We start from the raw sequence: 20,510 nt of genomic DNA on the forward strand, positions 1-20,510 counted from the left end.
TGGGGGGGAGTTCTGTATACTATGTGTGTACAGAGCGCCTCCAGGTGGCCATATTGCATATTACAGAAAATGACAGCGGCTGCAAATTGAAAAGGAAAGATACATTTTAATAGTATTCAATCACAATATGACTTGTGTTGCAATTGTATAAGCTATATTATTATTTTTTGCTTATTATTTGCTATTTTTTCCCACAAAGGTGGAGTTACCCTTTAAGCCCCCCCCTTTTACACAGTGACAGTTCCAAATCACGTGACCTGTGGCTTTGAAAGTGAAGTCGCACGATTTCAGAGTCGCAGTCGGAGGGGGTGTCTATAATTTCTGTGGCCGCGCTGTAATTCTCTGTTAGTACAGCAGAGGTCAGCACAGGACAGGGACTGAAACTCCAGCAGAGATTTTGGGTCATTAATGTTCTCTTCGCCCCTCTGATCTCCTCCTCTTCTCCACTCCCCCCCCCCATCCGACCCATCCGCTGTTTTCTGCTGAAACTTTCATTTCTGAGGAATTAACCCGCAAGAGCACAGAGAATGTAAGTATTACCGTCTCATGGGTGAAATGTTTGATATTACCCCCTAGAAGGGATGAGATGTGATAGTCTGCAGAATAGGATGAAATGATCTGTTCAGAGGCTCCACAGGTGCAGCTTTCAGCAATTCCAGAATTTCGGAAGTAATTGGTCCACAAATATCCCTCAATTTAAACATTGATCGCTCTCCTTGTGTTCAAATGATACAATTGTATCTTATTGTTTATTTATTAGTTTATTTATTGCAGCGTTTTATACAGCGCCCAACAATATACACAGCGCTGTACATATCGTACATTCACTTCAGTCCCTGCCCCCAGGAGCTTACAATCTCCTATTCGGTTTTGATACTATATTGGCTTTTACACTTAAAAAGTATCAAGAAGGGCTTTACCAATGCGAAATAAAAAGTATTTTATAACCCAGTTTAGTAAATGAGCTGTAATACCGCTACAGGTAAAACTAGAGCCATAGCAGATCATGTGAGCGCTATGGGGCCCGGGGACACAGGGGACCTGGGAATGTGAGCGCTGTGGGGCCCGGGGACACGGGGGACCCGGGAATGTGAGCGCTGTGGGGCCCGGGGACACGGGGGACACGGGAATGTGAGCGCTGTGGGGCCCAGGGACACAGGGGACCCGGGAATGTGAGCGCTGTGGGGCCCAGGGACACAGGGGACCCGGGAATGTGAGCGCTGTGGGGCCCAGGGACACGGGAATGTGAGCGCTGTGGGGCCCGGGGACACAGGGGACCCGGGAATGTGATCGCTGTGGGGCCCAGGGACACAGGGGACCCGGGAATGTGATCACTGTGGGGCCCGGCGACACAGGGGACCCGGGAATGTGAGCGCTGTGGGGCCCGGCGACACAGGGGACCTGGGAATGTGAGCGCTGTGGGGCCCGGGGACACAGGGGACCCGGGAATGTTAGCGCTGTGGGGCCCGGTGACACAGGGGACCCGGGAATGTAAGCGCTGTGGGCCCAGGGACACAGGGGACCCGGGAATGTTAGCGCTGTGGGCCCGGGGACACAGGGGACCCGGGAATGTTAGCGCTGTGGGGCCCGGTGACACAGGGGACCCGGGAATGTGAGTGCTGTGGGGCCCGGTGACACAGGGGACCCCGGGAATGTGAGTGCTGTGGGGCCCGGGGACACAGGGGACCCGGGAATGTGAGTGCTGTGGGGCCCGGTGACACAGGGGACCCGGGAATGTTAGCGCTGTGGGCCCGGGGACACAGGGGACCCAGGAATGTTAGCGCTGTGGGCCCGGGGACACAGGGGACCCGGGAATGTTAGCGCTGTGGGGCCCGGTGACACAGGGGACCCGGGAATGTGAGTGCTGTGGGGCCCGGTGACACAGGGGACCCCAGGAATGTGAGTGCTGTGGGGCCCGGTGACACAGGGGACCCGGGAATGTGAGTGCTGTGGGGCCCGGTGACACAAGGGACACGGGAGTGTCCAATGTATAAAGATTTATCTGTGTATCAAAAAATATTCACTTAATAATTGGAGATTTGGAATCCATCGTTCACACGCCTCTAAAATTCCTATTATTGTCGCTCCTCTGAAAAGCGATGTGCGCTCTGGAGGGCACTAAAGTCACAGGGGTCGGTAGAGACACAGGATGCTTTGGGGTGCACTGCAGTGATGGGGTGTATAGGGGTGCACAGGGATCACTAGAAGACACTGCATGACTGCATGCTCAGAGGTGCACTACTCAGGGGTGCACACAGGTCAGCAGCGACACCGGATGCTCTGGGGAGCACTGCAGTAATGGGGTACATAGGGGTGAGCAAGGATCACTAGAAGACACTGGATACTCTGGGGTTCACTAGAATAATGGGGTACATAGGAGAGCACAGGGATCACTAGAAGACCCTGGATGCTCTGGGGTGCATTGGAGTCATGGTGAGCATAGGGATGTACAGAGATCATTAGAAGACACTGGATTCTGTGGGGTACACTAGAGTTATGGGGTGCATAGAGGTGCACAGGGATCACTAGAAGACACTGGATTCTGTGGGGTACACTAGAGTTATGGGGTGCATAGGGGTGCACAGGGATTACTAGAAGACACTGGATTCTTTGGGGTACACTAGAGTTATGGGGTGCATAGAGGTGCACAGGGATCACTAGAAGACAGTGGATGCTCTGAGATTCACTAGAGTAATGGGGTGCATAGGGGTACACAGGGATCACTAGAAGACAATGAATGTTCTGGGGTGCACTGGAGTCATGGGGTACATAGGGGTCAGTAGTGAGACAGGATGCTCTAGGGTGCCCTGCTGTCATTGGGTTGCATAGGGGTGCACAGGAATCACTAGAAAATACTGGATGCTCTGGGGTACACTGGAGTCATGGGGTGCATAGTGGTCAGTAGAGACAGGATACTCTGGGGTGCATTACAGTCATGGGGTGAATAGGGATCACTAGAAGACACTGTATGCTCTGGGGTGCGAACCAACCTTCCTTGACACGTTTCACCACTCCCAGTGGACTTCCCCTATCCTTGTGAGCAAGCCAGGAGTTGTGAAACGCGTGAAGGAAGGTTGGTTCCCAGGTAGAGATATACCCATGTAGCCATTTTGTTGATAACTAATAAATACAGCAAGAGGAGCTAAGAGTGGAGTGCGGCTGATACATTTTTTGTATTTCTGATGGGGAGTGGAGACGGACGACAGTGGCCGGTACTCGGGTTGTCCATGTACAGGAGAGGCGAGTCTTGAGCGGAGCTGTGCATTTGGGTCTGTCCATGGTCTGGGGTGCACTGGATTCACAAGGGTCAGTAGAAAAACCACATGCTTTAGGGTGCACTGCAGTCATGGAGGGTATAGGGATAAGCAGGGTTCAATGGTTTATTGCAGGGATGGGGTTGCTCTGACCCTAATCCTAAGGAAAGGAGGGGCACTGTTTGGCATCTTTGCCATGTGCGCTGGATGACCTTGTCTCAGCACAGCTCTGTCATAGGGGTGCAAAGGGTGAGCAGGGATCACTAGAAGACACTGGATGCTCTGGGGCGCACTAGAGTTATGGGGTGCATAGGGATGCCTAGAAGACATTGGATGCTCTGGTGTAGACCAGTGTTGTGGGGTGCATAGGAGTGCACAGAGATCACTAGAAGACATTGCATTACCTTAGGTGCACCGTAGTCAGTGGAGACACAGGATGCTCTGGGGTGCACTGGAGTTGTGGGGTGCATAGGGGTCAGTAGATACAGGATGCTCTGGGGTGCACTGGAGTTGTGGGGTGCATAGGGGTCAGTGGAGACAGGATGCTCTGGGATGCACTGCAGTCATGGGGTGCATAGGGGTATGAAGGGATCAATAGAAGACACTGGATACTCTGGGGTGCATTGGAATCAGCGGATGCACAGGAAGGCACTGAAGTCAGTAGATGGCAGAGGATACTCTGGGGTGCACTGCAGACATGGGGTGCATAGAGATACATAGAGATGCCTAAAAAACACTGCATGCTCTGGGGTGCACTGGAGTCAACAGGTGCACAGGGACATGCTGGAGTCAGTAGATGACACAGAATGCTCTGGGGTGCACCGGAATCTCATGGACCACAGCGGTCAGAGGTACTGTGGACTTGGACAGCTGAGTATGAACAAAGGACCACACTAAGGGCTGCAGGCAGCCACAGATGAAGCACACAGTCACTGGAGCACAGTGGAACTAAGGAGGCTCGAAGACTGAAGCGGCAGGTACCAAAGACACTTGGCATGAGGATACACTCAAGCCGAGCCCCATGTTGGTTCTTAGGTGTAGTGGTGCATTGCTCGTACACTAAGCCACATGTTGCTTACAATTTAAATCCATGCCACCTGATTGACTGTGGTGCCAGCACTCCGGGTAAAACCCAAAAGTGCTAGTGGCTGTGCACCAGAGAACAGACCAGGTCCTGGTTTATGGGTCTTCCTGTCCTGGTGTCTAGTGCAAGCAATAAACAAGTAACAGAAGTTCTACCTTTGTGGCACCAATCATAGTTGTCCCAGGCATGAAACTTTTGGCTTTGTTGTCTAGGTTCTTTTTGGTGCTCCTTCTTCTTGGAGGTGTCTCCTGCTCTCCAGCCAAGAGATCTCAGTATGGGCTCATCGCGTCCCCCAATTACCCTAAAACATACCCCAACAACAATCACAGCACCTGGAACATTTCCGTCCCCGAAGGATACCACATTTCCCTGAAGTTCCTGGTGTTTGACATCGAGCCATCGGAAGGATGTACCTATGACTTTGTTAAGGTATTGAAGGCACATATATATATATATTAAGAAATGTATTTTCCTTATTGTTTTTATCAATATAAGAAAATGTATTTATTTATTAATACTAATATAAGAAAATGAATGTCCTTACCACAATCATACAGACACACATTTAGAGCCAGTTCAGGTATACACTAATCAAACTACTAGTATGTTCTTGGGTTATGGGCAAGAAACCAGACCCCCAACCAAACATGGGGAGAATTCACCACCTTGCACACAGGATTCAAGTGCTGCTAGGTCAAACTTCCATCATTCCTGCCCTCAAATACTGTACTAATTAAGGAAAGTAAAAAGATAGTGCTGGAACTACAAGTTTATCATATTGCTATTACTATACATTCTTAATGTAATGGTGTTGATGCCGGTGATGTGGATCCCAGGCAGGCAACTTCTACTCTCCAGAGCAGTGGTTCTCAAGCTCAGTCCTCAAGTATCCCCAACGGGCCATGTTTTGGGAACTTCCCTTAGATAAAATAGCTCTTATCAATACTATGGTATTGATACTGTTTTAAAGCAGCTGTGCAAAGTAAAGTAAAACCTGAAACACGGCCCGTTGGGGGTACTTGAGGACTGAAGTTGAGAACAAGTGCTCTAGAGGAACTGCTTGGCCTCCTCGGCTTTTAGTTTAATGTGAATTTGTAGGCAGATGGTAGAGTAGGTTCTCTTTTAAGGTGCATCCTCCCCATGGGAGAAGGCTGGGAGATTAGGCAGGACCAGGAAGGAAGGTGGGGCATACAGAAGAGAAAAAGGCAAGATCTATCTGCTGTGCTCCTGCTGTTCCCCTTCCTGGGGGAGGGCAGGGTGTCCAGGGATCCCCCATCATAACCCCAAGAGAGCAGGAGACAACTACAGCGGGTCAGTGCAGGCCCAGAGAAAGACTTTGGGAGTTGGTCTATCCCTCGGTACTTCCCTTTTTGCTCCCGAAGAACACAAGGCCTACTGGGAGTGAGAACCTTCCTGCAGAGATACGAGCAGCCACCAGCAGGGCCTAGGACCAAGTGTTCCTTAAAGCAGAACTATAGGCAAAACTTTTTTTTCATTTTGCTTAGACTAAGGGAGGATTATAATCCCTGTCAGATTTTTTTCCCCCATCTATGTCCCATTGGGATGATTTACCTTTACTTCCTGTCCCATAGCCACAACAGGAAGTGAGAGGAAATCCCTGTAAAATAAGGGAATTCCTTGAAGACCCCCCCAGGTCACCAGAACTAGTGTCCCCATTGGAAGATATCCCCTCTATTATTTTTCTGGGGAAAACCCAAAATTTGTGATCTTTTTTTACTTTCACTTCCGATGATAATGGTAAAACAGGACAAATAGAAAGGGGGGATCTCCCTAAGGGGGGGTGCAGACAGCAATAAAAACTGACAAGCTTTCTAATCCCTCACCACTCCAATCGAAACTGGAAAAAAAAAGTTTTACCTTTAGTTATACTTTAATGCTGGGTCTGGGACCCACAAAAAGCCACGTAATTATTTGATGCTTTCAAGTAAAGTAAATAAAGTTAACCACATCCAGCCTTATGGTTCCTTTATTGGGTCAGAAAGCTGCTTTGAAGGGAGTGAGAGAGAGAGTTCTATATGTGTCCCCTGGCTGTTGGGCCTGAGGAAGTTGAGGCCAGCGTTTGGGACCCCTGAGAGTGACCATGTAGTCAGGACGGTGGAGAGGGGGGTCGGTCTCTGCCCACCACCCACGCATCAGGAAGAATTGTGGGCAAAGGTATCGTATTGCCCAGAAGGTCAGTTCTTGTTGGCCACGGGCGAGGCAAGCCACCACCTGCCAACAAATTGGGCCACACCACTACTAAAAGGTCCAGATACAACTTTATTCCAGTAAGGGTCAGGGGGGCAATCAAAAGAGTAGCCAACATGTTTCAAGGGTCCAAAAACATCCCTTTCATCAGGGTTTGAGACAGACAACAATGTATATGAACTACTGTAGATGTGTTAGCTGGACCTTTTCTTTTTTCAGATTCTGTTTATTGAATTTCACAGTATTTGTACAAAGAAAAAAAAGACACCCGCGCAGGGGCCAACACGTGTGCAGATCACAATTGTGTCTGTCATAACAAGTAAATAAAAAAAACCCCTAATAAACAGTAACATCTACTGCTGCTCCTAGTGTGTGTGTCTCACTCAGTCCTTATAAAAGGAGGATAGACAGAAATAGTGCCCCTTATGCAGAGGCCATCTTAGGCCTCAAAACTTGGGCAGAGGCCAATCTAGGCTTCAAAACTTGGGCAGAGGCCAATTTAGGCCTCAAAACTTGGGCAGAGGCCAACTTAGGCCTCAAAACTTGGGCAGAGGCAAATTTAGGCATCGAAACTTGGGCAGAGGACAACTTAGGCCTCAAAACTTGGGCAGAGGCCAACTTAGGCCTCAAAACTTGGGCAGAGGACAACTTAGGCCTCAAAACTTGGGAAGACGCCAACTTAGGCCTCAAAACTTGGGCAGAGGCCAACTTAGGCCTCGAAACTTGGGCAGAGGCCAACTTAGGCCTCGAAACTTGGGCAGAGGCCAACTTAGGCCTCAAAAGACCCCCCCCCCCCCCATTTGCATGCAACGTAAAAGGCACCTTACTCAAATTGGAGCATTCTACAAATGGGCTGTGGAATCATCTTGGAGCCACTTGGACCACACCTTGGTGAACTTTTTTTTAGGGCAGCCCCTGTGACTATAGGTATCCTTATACAAGGGTAGAGCTGTGATAACTAGCTTTTGCCAGAGCGTAATTTTTAGGAGGAGTATTTTTTTACCAGTGTAGGGTGATGGCCTTCCTGGCGTAAAACAGGAGGAGCTCCAGCAGGGTCCATTCGGCTATTGTAGGTGCTAGAGTCTCAATTAGGCCCAACAGGGGGATGTACAGAGAAGGGGAATAACTGGACCTTTAATGGTATTTCTTTCGGTGTGATTATTTGCTCAGGTCTTGTCAGCAGCTGGTTTGGTGGCCCAAATATTTTGACTTCTCTGCTGAGATAACAGGATAAACCACAGCAACTGTTTCAGTTCAGTAAGTCTGTGTGACGTAGGATTGCTCAGCATTGCCAATCTACTGTACATTGGGGTTGATTTACTAAAGCTGCAAAATCTGGTGCAGCTCTGCATAGAAACCAATCAGCTTCCAGGTTTTATAGTCAAAGCCTCATTGAACAGGCTGAAGTCAGAAGCTGATTGGCTCCCATACACAGCTCCACCAGATTCTGAGTGTTCCAGTTTTAGCAAATCTCCCCCATGCTTACCCTTTTCAATTCTGCCTGCCAGATAACCTGACGTAAAGTAGAATTATAGGCAACATTTTTATTTATTTTTTCATTTTGGATAGAGTAATGCCCCGTACACACGATCGGATTTTCCAACAACGAATGTCGGATGTGAGCTTGTTGGCGGAAAGTCTGACCGAGTGTACGCTCCATCGGACATTTGTTGTTGGACTTTCCGCCAACAAATGTTGGCTAGCATGTTCTCAAATTTTCCGCCAACAAATGTGTGTTGTCGGACTTTCCGATCGTGTGTACACAAGTCCGTCGGAACAAAAGTCCAAAGTACAAACACGCATGCTCGGAATCAATGCTCACCAAACACAACATTAGAAGACGGAGCCCAAAGGGTGGCGCATGACTATTGAACGTCCTTTTTATCGGCTCGCCGTATGTCTTGTACATCACTACATTCGTAATTGTTGGCCAACATTTGTGTGACCGTGTGTATGCAAGACAAGTTGGAGCCAACACCCTTCGAACAAAATTCCACGGTTTTGTTGTCGGAAAGTCCAATCGTGTGTACGGGGCATAAGGGAGGGCTATAATCTCTGTCAGATTTCTTTTTCCTCCATCTGTGTCCCCTTTGGGGAGATTTCCCTTCACTTCCCATCCGATAGCCAAACAAGTGAGAAGAAAACCCTGTAAACTAAGGGAATTCCTTGGGGACCCCCAGCTCACCAGAACTAATGTCCCCATTGGAAGATTTCCTCCTCTATTACTTTTCTGGGGAAAACCCAAAATTTGAGATTTTCTTTTACTTTCACTTTCAATGATAAAATGGCAAACAGGACAAAAAGAGAGGGAGGAATCTTCTTATACTTTAAAGAACTTTATAGCTACAGCTCATTATAAATGAAACCCAAACATCAATCACTGGTCCAGATTTCTGCCCAATAAACCTAAGCCCCGATAAAGAAGTGTTTGTGTATAACTCCCCAATCGCGTTGGCAATCAACTCTTGATAGACTTATTGTGGCAAATAATTATTATATCTGAACCAATCCCTATGGCTTGATACCCTCATCATTTCACTTCACATACTCTGACCCTGCCAGGGATTCTGTAGCGGTCCCTTTTGGCATTACAGAGCTGCCTCAGTAGTCATCTGATTTATTTGGAGCTTCCATCAAGCTTGAAGTCCAACACTTTAACCTAATGATAGGTTTAAATAAGTGAGAAAATACAAAAAATTTATTTTCTTGAAGTGTTTTTGCAATCATCTTCATACTTTTCACTCATCACTTTAATTCCAATCTTCTTTCTGCAGGTTTGGGCAGACAACAAGGAACTGGGGCGGTTCTGTGGTCCACCCAAGTCTAAATCTCACCCTGGTCATCGGCTAATTGTCTCTGAAGGCACCCAAATGAGAATTGGATTCCAGTCTGACTTTTCCAATGAGGAGCATGGCTCCACCATCCTCTACCAAGGATTCCAAGCCTACTACCAGGCCGTGGGTAGGTAGTGGGCTCCTGTTTAGGTTGCCTTGTGGATAATCTGGCTGTGGTCCATACACATCTCTGGTTGTGCAGATCTGAATTACAGCTAGATAAGTAGTTGATCAGAGTACACTTTCTCTAGTACAGGGGTCTCCAAACATTTTAAATAAAGGGTCAGTTTACTGTCCTATAGACTTTAGGGGTGGCCGACTATGGCCAGTGTCAGTAGAAAATACCCCAGCATTAGTGGGAGTAAACAGTGACCCATCATTGGTTTTAGCAGGGGGTACAGTGCTCTATCAATGGTGTCGGTGGGACAATTGTGCCCCATCATTGGTATCAGTGGGAGGAATAGTGCCCCATCAGTGGTGTCAGTGGGAGCAATAGTGCCCCATCGATGGTGTCAGGGGGAGATATAGTGCCCCATCATTTGTGTCAGCAGAAGGAATAGTGCCCCATCGATGGTGTCAGTGAAAGGAATAGTGCCCCATTAATGGTGTCAGTGGGACAATTGTGCCCCATCATTGGTATCAGTGGGAGGAATAGTGTCCCATCATTGGTATCAGTGGGGGGAATAGTGCCTCATCATTGGTGTCAGCAGAAGGGATAGTGCCCCTTCGATGGTGTCAGTGGGAGGAATAGTGTCCCATCATTGGTATCAGTGGGGGGAATAGTGCCTCATCATTGGTGTCAGCAGAAGGAATAGTGCCCCATTGATGGTGTCAGTGGAAGCAATAGTGCCTTGTCATTGGTGTCAGTTGGAGGAATGGTGTCCCAAGGGCTGGATAAAGGCAAGCAAGCATTTGACCCCCAGGCCGCAGTTTAAAGACCACTTCTCTAGACTAGTGATGAGGTTGGGTTTGATCCCAACGTGGGTATGGCCAAACCCAGAAGGTAGCTGTCACTTATGGGCCAATCACTCCTTTCCCCGCAAGCTGAAAATACACAAAGCAATAACAATGCTTATGATATCTTTGACCTAATTGGACCTGTGGCCATATTAGGTCAATGATGTCTTGAGCATCTCGACTCCCATGTGTATGTGCGGCCCTCCATCCACAGCTCATTGGCCTGGCACTGACAGTTGACTTCCAAGTTGACCCGAACATGGATTATGACCAATCCCAGAGCTAAACCCAAGCTCATCCCTACTCTAGACACAACAGGATGATGAGGGCCTTGTAGAAGCTCCATTCCTATTGTCATGTGAGTATTAAAATGAAAACTAATCTTAAAATACATTTGGAAGCAGTATGAGATCTTCTTTATATGCAGAGCTAGATTCCAAACAAAAAATGGTTTCATGTGGCTGAACCATAAAGAGTTAAAGAGTCTTCTGACTTCTCCCGACATCCTATGTATTCCTTTACCTCTACAGTTCTTTTGGGAAATTTAGCCAGAAATGTCTAGAGGTGACCAGAAGAAGGAAAAAAAAATAAGTCAATACAATGTGTAGATTTCAAGGCACCGTAATACCTTCTCTAAATGTCCTGGCCTAGGCACTGGCCTAAGGGTGTGATAAATAAAAGCTCTATGTCTATCAACAAACTCTGATCATTACCTTGAGATGAGATTGTCCAGGGACAAGGAAGGATAGACAGACAGACAGATGTTTAAAGCCTTCCCCTTTATGTCAGCAACTAATGATACAAATACCCAAGGCTTTGCTATATGAGTTTACCACTCAAGGGGAAAGTTGTGTAGCTGTTTGATCAGCATTCAAAGAACAATCGACTCCTACTGTGGTTTGTTTTCTTGTCCTCCATGTGCATTCTATTTAACATTCTATTTAACATTTATTCCAGTGTTCTAATTTTTCATCTTGGACCCTCTGTTGTCCCCCTCTAGACAACGACGAGTGCGCTCTCCCCAATGATATCAGTGCTTTATGGACCCCGCCATGCCAGCATGTCTGCCACAACTATATCGGGGGCTACTTCTGCTCCTGTCTGCCGGGATACAAACTACAGAGTGACAAGAGAACCTGCAAAGGTATGGCTTATATCAGTGATGGTCAGCTTTGTTTAGGCTTAGTGTGTCATTGTTCTGGAACCCCCAAGTGTCAGTCTATTGATGCTCTGGGACCCCAAGTGTCAGTGTGTCATTGTTCTGGACCCCCAAGTGTCAGTGTGTCATTGTTCTGGGTCCCCCAAGTGTCAGTGTGTCATTGTTCCCGGACCCCAAGTGTCAGTGTGTCATTGTTCCCAGACCCCCAGGTGTCAGTGTGTCATTGTTCTGGGTCCCCCAAGTGTCAGTGTGTCATTGTTCTGGGTCCCCCAAGTGTCAGTGTGTCATTGTTCTGGGTCCCCCAAGTGTCAGTGTGTAATTGTTCTGGGTCCCCCAAGTGTCAGTGTGTCATTGTTCTGGGTCCCCCAAGTGTCAGTGTGTCATTGTTCCTGGACCCCAGGTGTCAGTGTGTCATTGTTCCTGGACCCCAGGTGTCAGTGTGTCATTGTTCTCGGACCCCAAGTGTCAGTGTGTCATTGTTCCTGGACCCCCAAGTGTCAGTGTGTCATTGTTCCCGGACCCCAAGTGTCAGTGTGTCATTGTTCCTGGACCCCCAAGTGTCAGTGTGTCATTGTTCCCGGACCCCAAGTGTCAGTGTGTCATTGTTCTCGGACCCCAAGTGTCAGTGTGTCATTGTTCCCAGACCCCCAGGTGTCAGTGTGTCATTGTTCCCAGACCCCCAGGTGTCAGTGTGTCATTGTTCTCGGACCCCAAGTGTCAGTGTGTCATTGTTCCTGGACCCCCAAGTGTCAGTGTGTCATTGTTCCCGGACCCCAAGTGTCAGTGTGTCATTGTTATGGGGCCCCCAAGTGTCAGTGTGTCATTGTTATGGGACCCCAAGTGTCAGTGTGTCATTATTCTGGGACCCCCAAGTGTCAGTGTGTCATTGTTCTGGGACCCCCAAGTGTCAGTCTATTGATGCTCTGGGACCCCAAGTGTCAGTGTGTCATTGTTCTGGGACCCCAAGTATCAGTGTGTCATTATTCTGGGACCCCCAAGTGTCAGTGTGTCATTGTTCTGGGACCCCCAAGTGTCAGTCTATTGATGCTCTGGGACCCCAAGTGTCAGTGTGTCATTGTTCTGGGTCCCCCAAATGTCAACGTGTCATTGTTCCTGGGACCCCCAAGTGTCAGGGTGTCATTGTTCCCAGACCCCCAAGTGTCAGTGTGTCATTGTTCCCGGACCCCCAATTGTCAGTGTGTCATTGTTCCCGGACCCCCAAGTGTCAGTGTGTCATTGTTCCCAGACCCCCAAGTGTCAGTGAGTGTGTCATTGTTCCCAGACCCCCAAGTGTCAGTGTGTCATTGTTCCCGGACCCCCAAGTGTCAGTGTGTCATTGTTCCCAGACCCCCAAGTGTCCACGTGTCATTGTTCTGGGTCCCCCAAGTGTCAGTGTGTCATTGTTTACGAACCTCCAAGTGTCAGGGTGTCATTGTTCCCGGACCCCCAAGTGTCAGGGTGTCATTGTTCCCGGACCCCCAAGTGTCAGGGTGTCATTGTTCTGGAACCCTGAGGGTCAGTAAGGAAAGCAGCTTATAGAAGGTTGAAATAAGGATAATAGATGGACAATTCTGTGTATTGTGTCTCCTCTCTCAGTGGATTGTAGCAGTCATCTGTTCACGGAGGAGTCTGGATATATCTCCAGTCCGGGATACCCCAAGCCTTACCCTGCAGACCTCAACTGCAACTACAGCATCCGCGTAGAAGAAGGGTTCCGCATCTCCATCGCCTTCGTGGAAACTTTTGACATAGACTCCCACCCGCGAGCTCTGTGTCCCTATGACACCTTGAAGGTAAAGCCATAATTATTTCCCTCATTACATTCCAATATCACAGACTAATGCTGACCACACAATCTGCTATCGTATTGGACAAGCTCAGCATCTACTCCTTCAAGAGGATCTTCCTGGCCCCTAGAAAGAAGAAAAATAGACGTCAGCAGCTACAAATCCTGTATTATTATTATTATTACTATACAGGATTTATACAGCGCCAACAGTTTGCGCAGCGCTTTACAACATGAGGGCAGACAATACAATTCAATACAGTGATTGGATGTGGGGCCTAAAGGATAAGCTCATTAGAGTTTACAATCTAGGAGAGAGGATCAAGTGATACAAAAGGTAATAACTGTGGTGGATGGACTGATGAAGAAAATAAAAGTACAGTTGTTAGGTGGAGGCAGAATAGGCTTATCAGAAGAGAAGGGTTTTCAGGGATCCTCTAAAAGCAAACAGAGTAGGAGATAGTCAGTCAGACAGATTGGGATAGGGAGTTCCATATGATGGGAGAGGCTCAGGAGAAGTCCTGGAGGTGAGCATGGGAGGAGGTAACGAAGGAGCTAGAGAGCAGGAAGTCTTCGGAGGAGCGAACAGAGTGATTTGGTTGGTATTTTGAGACTAGGCTAGTGATGTAGCTCGGGGCCGAGTTGTGGATGGTTTTGTAAGTTGTTAGAGGTGTGGAAGACACTGAATGGTGGTCAGGTGAGGAATTGGCACAGAGGGGTGGAAGAGAAGGAGTGAAGACCAGTGGAGGGATTGGCAGAGAGGGGTGGAGGACACTAAGTGAAAGCCAATGGAGGGATTGGTAGAGCGGGGTGGAGGACAGTAAGTGGAAACCAGTGACAAGATTGGCAGAGAGGGGTGGAGGACACTGTGCGGAGGGCAGTGGAGGGATTGGCAGAGAGAGGTGAAGGACACTGAATGGAGGCCAGTGGAGGGATTGGCAGAGAGGGGTGGAGGACACTAAATGGAGGCCTGTGGAGGGACTGGTAGAGAGGGGTGGAGGACACTGAATGGAGGCCAGTGGAGGGATTGGCAGAGAGGGGTGGAGGACATTGTGCGGAGGGCAGTGGAGGTATTGGCAGAGAGGGGTGGAGGACACTGAACGGAGGTCAGTGGATGGATTGGCAGAGAGGGGTGGAGGACACTGAATGGAGGTCAGTGGAGGGATTGGCAGAGAGAGGCGAAGGACACTGAATGGAGGCCAGTGGAGGGATTGGTAGAGAGAGGTGGAGGACACTAAGTGAAAGCCAATGGAGGGATTAGTAGAGAGGGGTGGAGGACACTGAATGGAGGTCAGTGGATGGATTGGCAGAGAGGGGTGGAGGACACTGAATGGAGGTCAGTGGATGGATTGGCAGAGAGAGGCGAAGGACACTGAATGGAGGTCAGTGGATGGATTCGCAGAGAGGGGTGGAGGACACTGAATGGAGGTCAGTGGAGGGATTGGCAGAAAGAGGCGAAGGACACTGAATGGAGGCCAGTGGAGGGATTGGTAGAGAGAGGTGGAGGACACTAAGTGGAAGCCAATGGAGGGATTGGTAGAGAGGGGTGGAGGACACTGAATGGAGGTCAGTGGATGGATTGGCAGAGAGGGGTGGAGGACACTGAATGGAGGTCAGTGGATGGATTGGCAGAGAGAGGTGGAGGACACTGAATGGAGGTCAGTGGAGGGATTGGCAGAGAGGGGTGGAGGACACTGAATGGAGGTCAGTGGATGGATTGGCAGAGAGGGATGGAGGACACTGAATGGAGGTCAGTGGAGGGATTGGCAGAGAGGGGTGGAGGACACTGAATGGAGGTCAGTGGATGGATTGGCAGAGAGAGGCGAAGGACACTGAATGGAGGTCAGTGGATGGATTCGCAGAGAGGGGTGGAGGACAGTAAGTGGAAACCAGCGGCAAGATTGGCAGAGAGGGGTGGAGGACACTGTGCGGAGGGATTGGTAGAGAGGGGTGGAGGACACTGAATGGAGGTCAGTGGAGGGATTGGCAGAGATGGGTGGAGGCCAGTGGAATGGAGGCCAGTGGAGGGATTAGCAGAGAGTGAATGGAGGCTGAATGGAGGCCAGTGGAGGGATTAGCAGAGAGGGGTGGAGGGCACTGAATGGAGGTCAGTGGAGGGATTGGCAGAGAGAGGCGAAGGACACTGAATGGAGGCCAGTGGAGGGGTTGGTAGAGAGAGGTGGAGGACACTGAATGGAGTCCAGTGGAGGGATTGGCTAAGAGGGGTAGCAGATTCTGAGCGGTTGGTAAGGTGGATGAGGTTGGCAGCAGCATTCATGATGGACTGAAAGGGGATAGCTTATGTAAAGGAAAACCAATGAGAGAGGAGTGGCAGTAGTCAAGGCAAGAGATAACCAGGGAGTGGATTAGGAGCTTTGTGGTTTCATTGGTTAGAAAGGGGCGCATTTAGGAGATGTTGCAGAGGTTGAGGCACAAAGATTTGGACAGTGATTGGATGTGGGGCCTAAAGGATAAGCTCGTTAGAGTTTACAATCTAGGAGAGAGGATCAAGCTATACAAAAGGTAATAACTGTGGGGGATGGGCTGATGGAGAAAATAAAAGTACAGTTGTTAGGTGGAGGCAGAATAGGCTTATCAGAAGAGAAGGGTTTTCAGGGATCCTCTAAAAGCAAACAGAGTAGGAGATAGTCAGTCAGACAGATTGGGGTAGGGAGTTCCATATGATGGGAGAGGCTCAGGAGAAGTCCTGGAGGTGAGCATGTTTGGAGGTAACGAAGGAGCTAGAGAGCAGGAGGTCTTCGGAGGAGCGAACGGAGCGATTTGGTTGGTATTTTGAGACTAGGTTAGTGATGTAGCTCGGGGCCAAGTTGTGGATGGTTTTGTAAGTTGTTAGAGGGGTGGAAGACACTGAATGGTGGTCAGGTGAGGGATTGGCATAGAGGGGTGGAGGAGACGGAGTGAAGACCAGTGGAGGGATTGGTAGAGAGGGGTGGAGGACACTAAGTGGAAGCCAATGGAGGGATTGGCAGAGCGGGGTGGAGGACACTGAATGGAGGTCAGTGGATGGATTGGCAGAGAGGGGTGGAGGACACTGAATGGAGGTCAGTGGAGGGATTGGCAGAGAGGGGTGGAGGACACTGAATGGAGGTCAGTGGATGGATTGGCAGAGAGAGGTGAAGGACACTGAATGGAGGTCAGTGGAGGGATTGGCAGAGAGAGGCGAAGGACACTGAATGGAGACCAGTGGAGGGATTGGCAGAGAGGGGTGGAGGACACTGAATGGAGGCCCGTGGAGGGATTGGTAGAGAGGGGTCGAGGACACTGAATGGAGGCCAGTGGAGGGATTGGCAGAGAGTGGTGGAGGACACTGAATGGAGGTCAGTGGAGGGATTGGTAGAGAGGGGTCGAGGACACTGAATGGAGGCCAGTGGAGGGATTGGCAGAGAGTGGTGGAGGACACTGAATGGAGGTCAGTGGAGGGATTGGTAGAGAGGGGTCGAGGACACTGAATGGAGGCCCGTGGAGGGATTGGTAGAGAGGGGTCGAGGACACTGAATGGAGGCCAGTGGAGGGATTGGTAGAGAGGGGTGGAGGACACTGAATGGAGGCCAGTGGAGGGATTGGCTGAGAGGGGTAGCAGACTCTGAGCGGTTGGTAAGGTGGATGAGGTTGGCAGCAGTATTCATGATGGACAGAAGGGGGGATAGCTTATGTAAAGGTAAGCCAATTAGAGAGTGGCAGTAGTTGAGGCAAGAGATAACCAGGGAGTGGATTAGGAGCTTTGTGGTTTAATTGGTTAGAAAGGGGCGTATTTAGGAGATGTTGCAGAGGTTGAGGCACAAAGATTTGGACAGTGATTGGATGTGTGGCCTAAAGGATAGATAAAAAAAAAAATGATAGCTGCTGACTTTTAAAAAAAGGGACACTTACCTGTCCAGGAATCCAGCGTTGTCCTCACCCGTTCTTTGCTGGTCTTTGGGTCACCGGGATGTTTCGTGTGGGAAGCTGGCTGTGAGTCCTTGCGGGTTCCCGCTGTGCATCTGTGAGCTGTACTGCGATTTGTGACTAATACCGCAGCCTCCTGGGACCTGTGACGTGTCCTAGAAGTCTGTGGCCAAAGAGAGGGGGGGGCTGAACTTCTGCGAAGTGATCCGGGCGAAAGTGGGAGCAGGTACCCCCCAAAAAATAAAGTGCCAAAAGTTGAAGAGGAGAGGAGGCGAATGCGGAAAAGCAGAACTTCCCCTTTTGGGTGAAGTTTGGCATTAACATTTACCGAGAAGTGAGCTGTTTGAGAACTTCAGAACATTCAACGTTGCCGTATTTGTACAGAACAAATTTGCATGCAATTTTTTGCATGACAGTGTAAAAGACAATGAACATTTATGTGGCATTTAAACTATAGCAGCTGCCATTGATGTATCAGGTGAAGGCACCTGATGTGAGCTTTGATCTTCTGGTGTGAGTTCCTCTGCTAGTATAGCTATCTGTAGGGGAACATCCTTCCCATTGATCACCAATGTAAGGAACATTCTTCCCACTGATCACCAATGTAAGGAACATTCTTCTCACTGATCACCAATGTAAGGAACATTCTTCTCACTGATCACCAATGTAAGGGACATTCTTCTCACTGATCACCAATGTAAGGAACATTCTTCCCACTGATCACCAATGTAAGGAACATTCTTCCCACTGATCACCAATGTAAGGAACATTCTTCTCACTGATCACCAATGTAAGGAACATTCTTCTCACTGATCACCAATGTAAGGAACATTCTTCTCACTGATCACCAATGTAAGGAACATTCTTCTCACTGATCACCAATGTAAGGAACATTCTTCCCACTGATCACCAATGTAAGGAACATTCTTCTCACTGACCACCAATGTAAGGAACATTCTTCTCACTGACCACCAATGTAAGGGACATTCTTCTCACTGATCACCAATGTAAGGGACATTCTTCTCACTGATCACCAATGTAAGGAACATTCTTCTCACTGATCACCAATGTAAGGAACATTCTTCTCACTGATCCCCAATGTAAGGAACATTCTTCCCACTGATCACCAATGTAAGGAACATTCTTCTCACTGATCACCAATGTAAGGGACATTCTTCTCACTGATCACCAATGTAAGGAACATTCTTCTCACTGATCACCAATGTAAGGAACATTCTTCTCACTGATCCCCAATGTAAGGAACATTCTTCCCACTGATCACCAATGTAAGGAACATTCTTCTCACTGATCACCAATGTAAGGAACATTCTTCTCACTGATCACCAATGTAAGGAACATTCTTCCCACTGATCACCAATGTAAGGAACATTCTTCCCACTGATCACCAATGTAAGGAACATTCTTCTCACTGATCACCAATGTAAGGAACATTCTTCTCACTGATCACCAATGTAAGGAACATTCTTCTCACTGATCACCAATGTAAGGAACATTCTTCTCACTGATCACCAATGTAAGGAACATTCTTCCCACTGATCCCCAATGTAAGGAACATTCTTCCCACTGATCACCAATGTAAGGAACATTCTTCTCACTGATCACCAATGTAAGGAACATTCTTCTCACTGATCCCCAATGTAAGGAACATTCTTCTCACTGATCACCAATGTAAGGAACATTCTTCCCACTGATCACCAATGTAAGGAACATTCTTCCCACTGATCCCCAATGTAAGGAACATTCTTCTCACTGATCACCAATGTAAGGAACATTCTTCCCACTGATCACCAATGTAAGGAACATTCTTCTCACTGATCACCAATGTAAGGAACATTCTTCCCACTGATCACCAATGTAAGGAACATTCTTCCCACTGATCCCCAATGTAAGGAACATTCTTCTCACTGATCACCAATGTAAGGAACATTCTTCTCACTGATCACCAATGTAAGGAACATTCTTCTCACTGATCACCAATGTAAGGAACATTCTTCTCACTGATCACCAATGTAAGGAACATTCTTCTTACTGATCACCAATGTAAGGAACATTCTTCCCACTGATCACCAATGTAAGGAGCATTCTTCTCACTGATCACCAATGTAAGGAACATTCTTCTCACTGATCACCAATGTAAGGAACATTCTTCTTACTGATCACCAATGTAAGGAACATTCTTCTCACTGATCACCAATGTAAGGAGCATTCTTCTCACTGATCACCAATGTAAGGAACATTCTTCTCACTGATCACCAATGTAAGGAACATTCTTCCCACTGATCACCAATGTAAGGAACATTCTTCTCACTGATCACCAATGTAAGGAACATTCTTCTTACTGATCACCAATGTAAGGAACATTCTTCCCACTGATCACCAATGTAAGGAGCATTCTTCTCACTGATCACCAATGTAAGGAACATTCTTCTCACTGATCACCAATGTAAGGAACATTCTTCCCACTGATCACCAATGTAAGGGACATTCTTCTTACTGATCACCAATGTAAGGGACATTCTTCTCACTGATCACCAATGTAAAATTGGACCCAAATTCAACAACTGGAATTATAACAAGTGACAGAGACAAGAGGAACAGGCTGATAATATGTACATTTTTTTCTGGCCGGAGTTTCTCTTTTGGTAGACAGAACGCGAGGTAAAGTATCAGGGCCACGAAGGTCACAATTCAATAAACAAAACAGTTAGTGAATATTTAATTTCCATGGCACTGACGGGTACGGTGGGTCAGGTCGGATTTGATAAACTTGCCTGGTGGAAAACAATGAACTTGGTTTAAAAAGGTTGAAATCTTTCAGGCAAATTGACAAAATAAAAATGATTAAATGAGATGGAAACCCTAACTGGACAACATCTGTTGCCCCTTGTTAGGCCCCTTGTGATAGCAAAAAAGTAAAAGAAATTAAAAGGTGTAAAAAACAAAAAAAAAAAATGTATAAATTTAAAAGAAAAGTTAAAAAGGGCAGACTCGATGGAACTCTTTTGTCCATTTTCTGCCATTACTTCCCTATGTTTCTATATAATATAGAAATAAATAATAATATATAATAAGATAAATAAATAATATAAAATAAATAAAAATAATTAATAAAAAAAATTTCAATCGCCCTCGCACACACTCCATATAAAAAGTGCAGCATAGGGTGAGCACATGTATGTAAACATCAATTGTGCCACACATGTGAGGTGTTGTTGTGAAAGTCGAGTGAGAGCAATAATTCTGGGGTAATTCACAATTAACTCTAAACTCATAACCTCTAAAAGGCTTTTAAAGGGTCACC

General features: G+C 47.8%; 1 protein-coding gene across 1 annotated transcript in view; it reads left to right on the forward strand.

The window, feature by feature from the left end:
* The first annotated feature begins 382 nt into the window (after window positions 1-382).
* LOC141105548 (complement C1r-A subcomponent-like) overlaps window positions 383-20,510 on the forward strand; it is a 47,539-nt gene continuing 27,411 nt past the window's right edge. The window contains exons 1-5 of the mRNA XM_073595438.1: window positions 383-529; window positions 4,551-4,767; window positions 9,321-9,507; window positions 11,338-11,481; window positions 13,093-13,289. Of these exons, the coding sequence (XP_073451539.1) occupies window positions 528-529; window positions 4,551-4,767; window positions 9,321-9,507; window positions 11,338-11,481; window positions 13,093-13,289 (747 nt within the window). The 5' untranslated portion in view covers window positions 383-527. The remainder of the gene's footprint in view (window positions 530-4,550; window positions 4,768-9,320; window positions 9,508-11,337; window positions 11,482-13,092; window positions 13,290-20,510) is intronic.

Source organism: Aquarana catesbeiana, linkage group LG08 (genome assembly GCF_042186555.1).
Source record: "Aquarana catesbeiana isolate 2022-GZ linkage group LG08, ASM4218655v1, whole genome shotgun sequence".
Taxonomy (NCBI): Eukaryota; Metazoa; Chordata; class Amphibia; order Anura; family Ranidae; genus Aquarana; species Aquarana catesbeiana.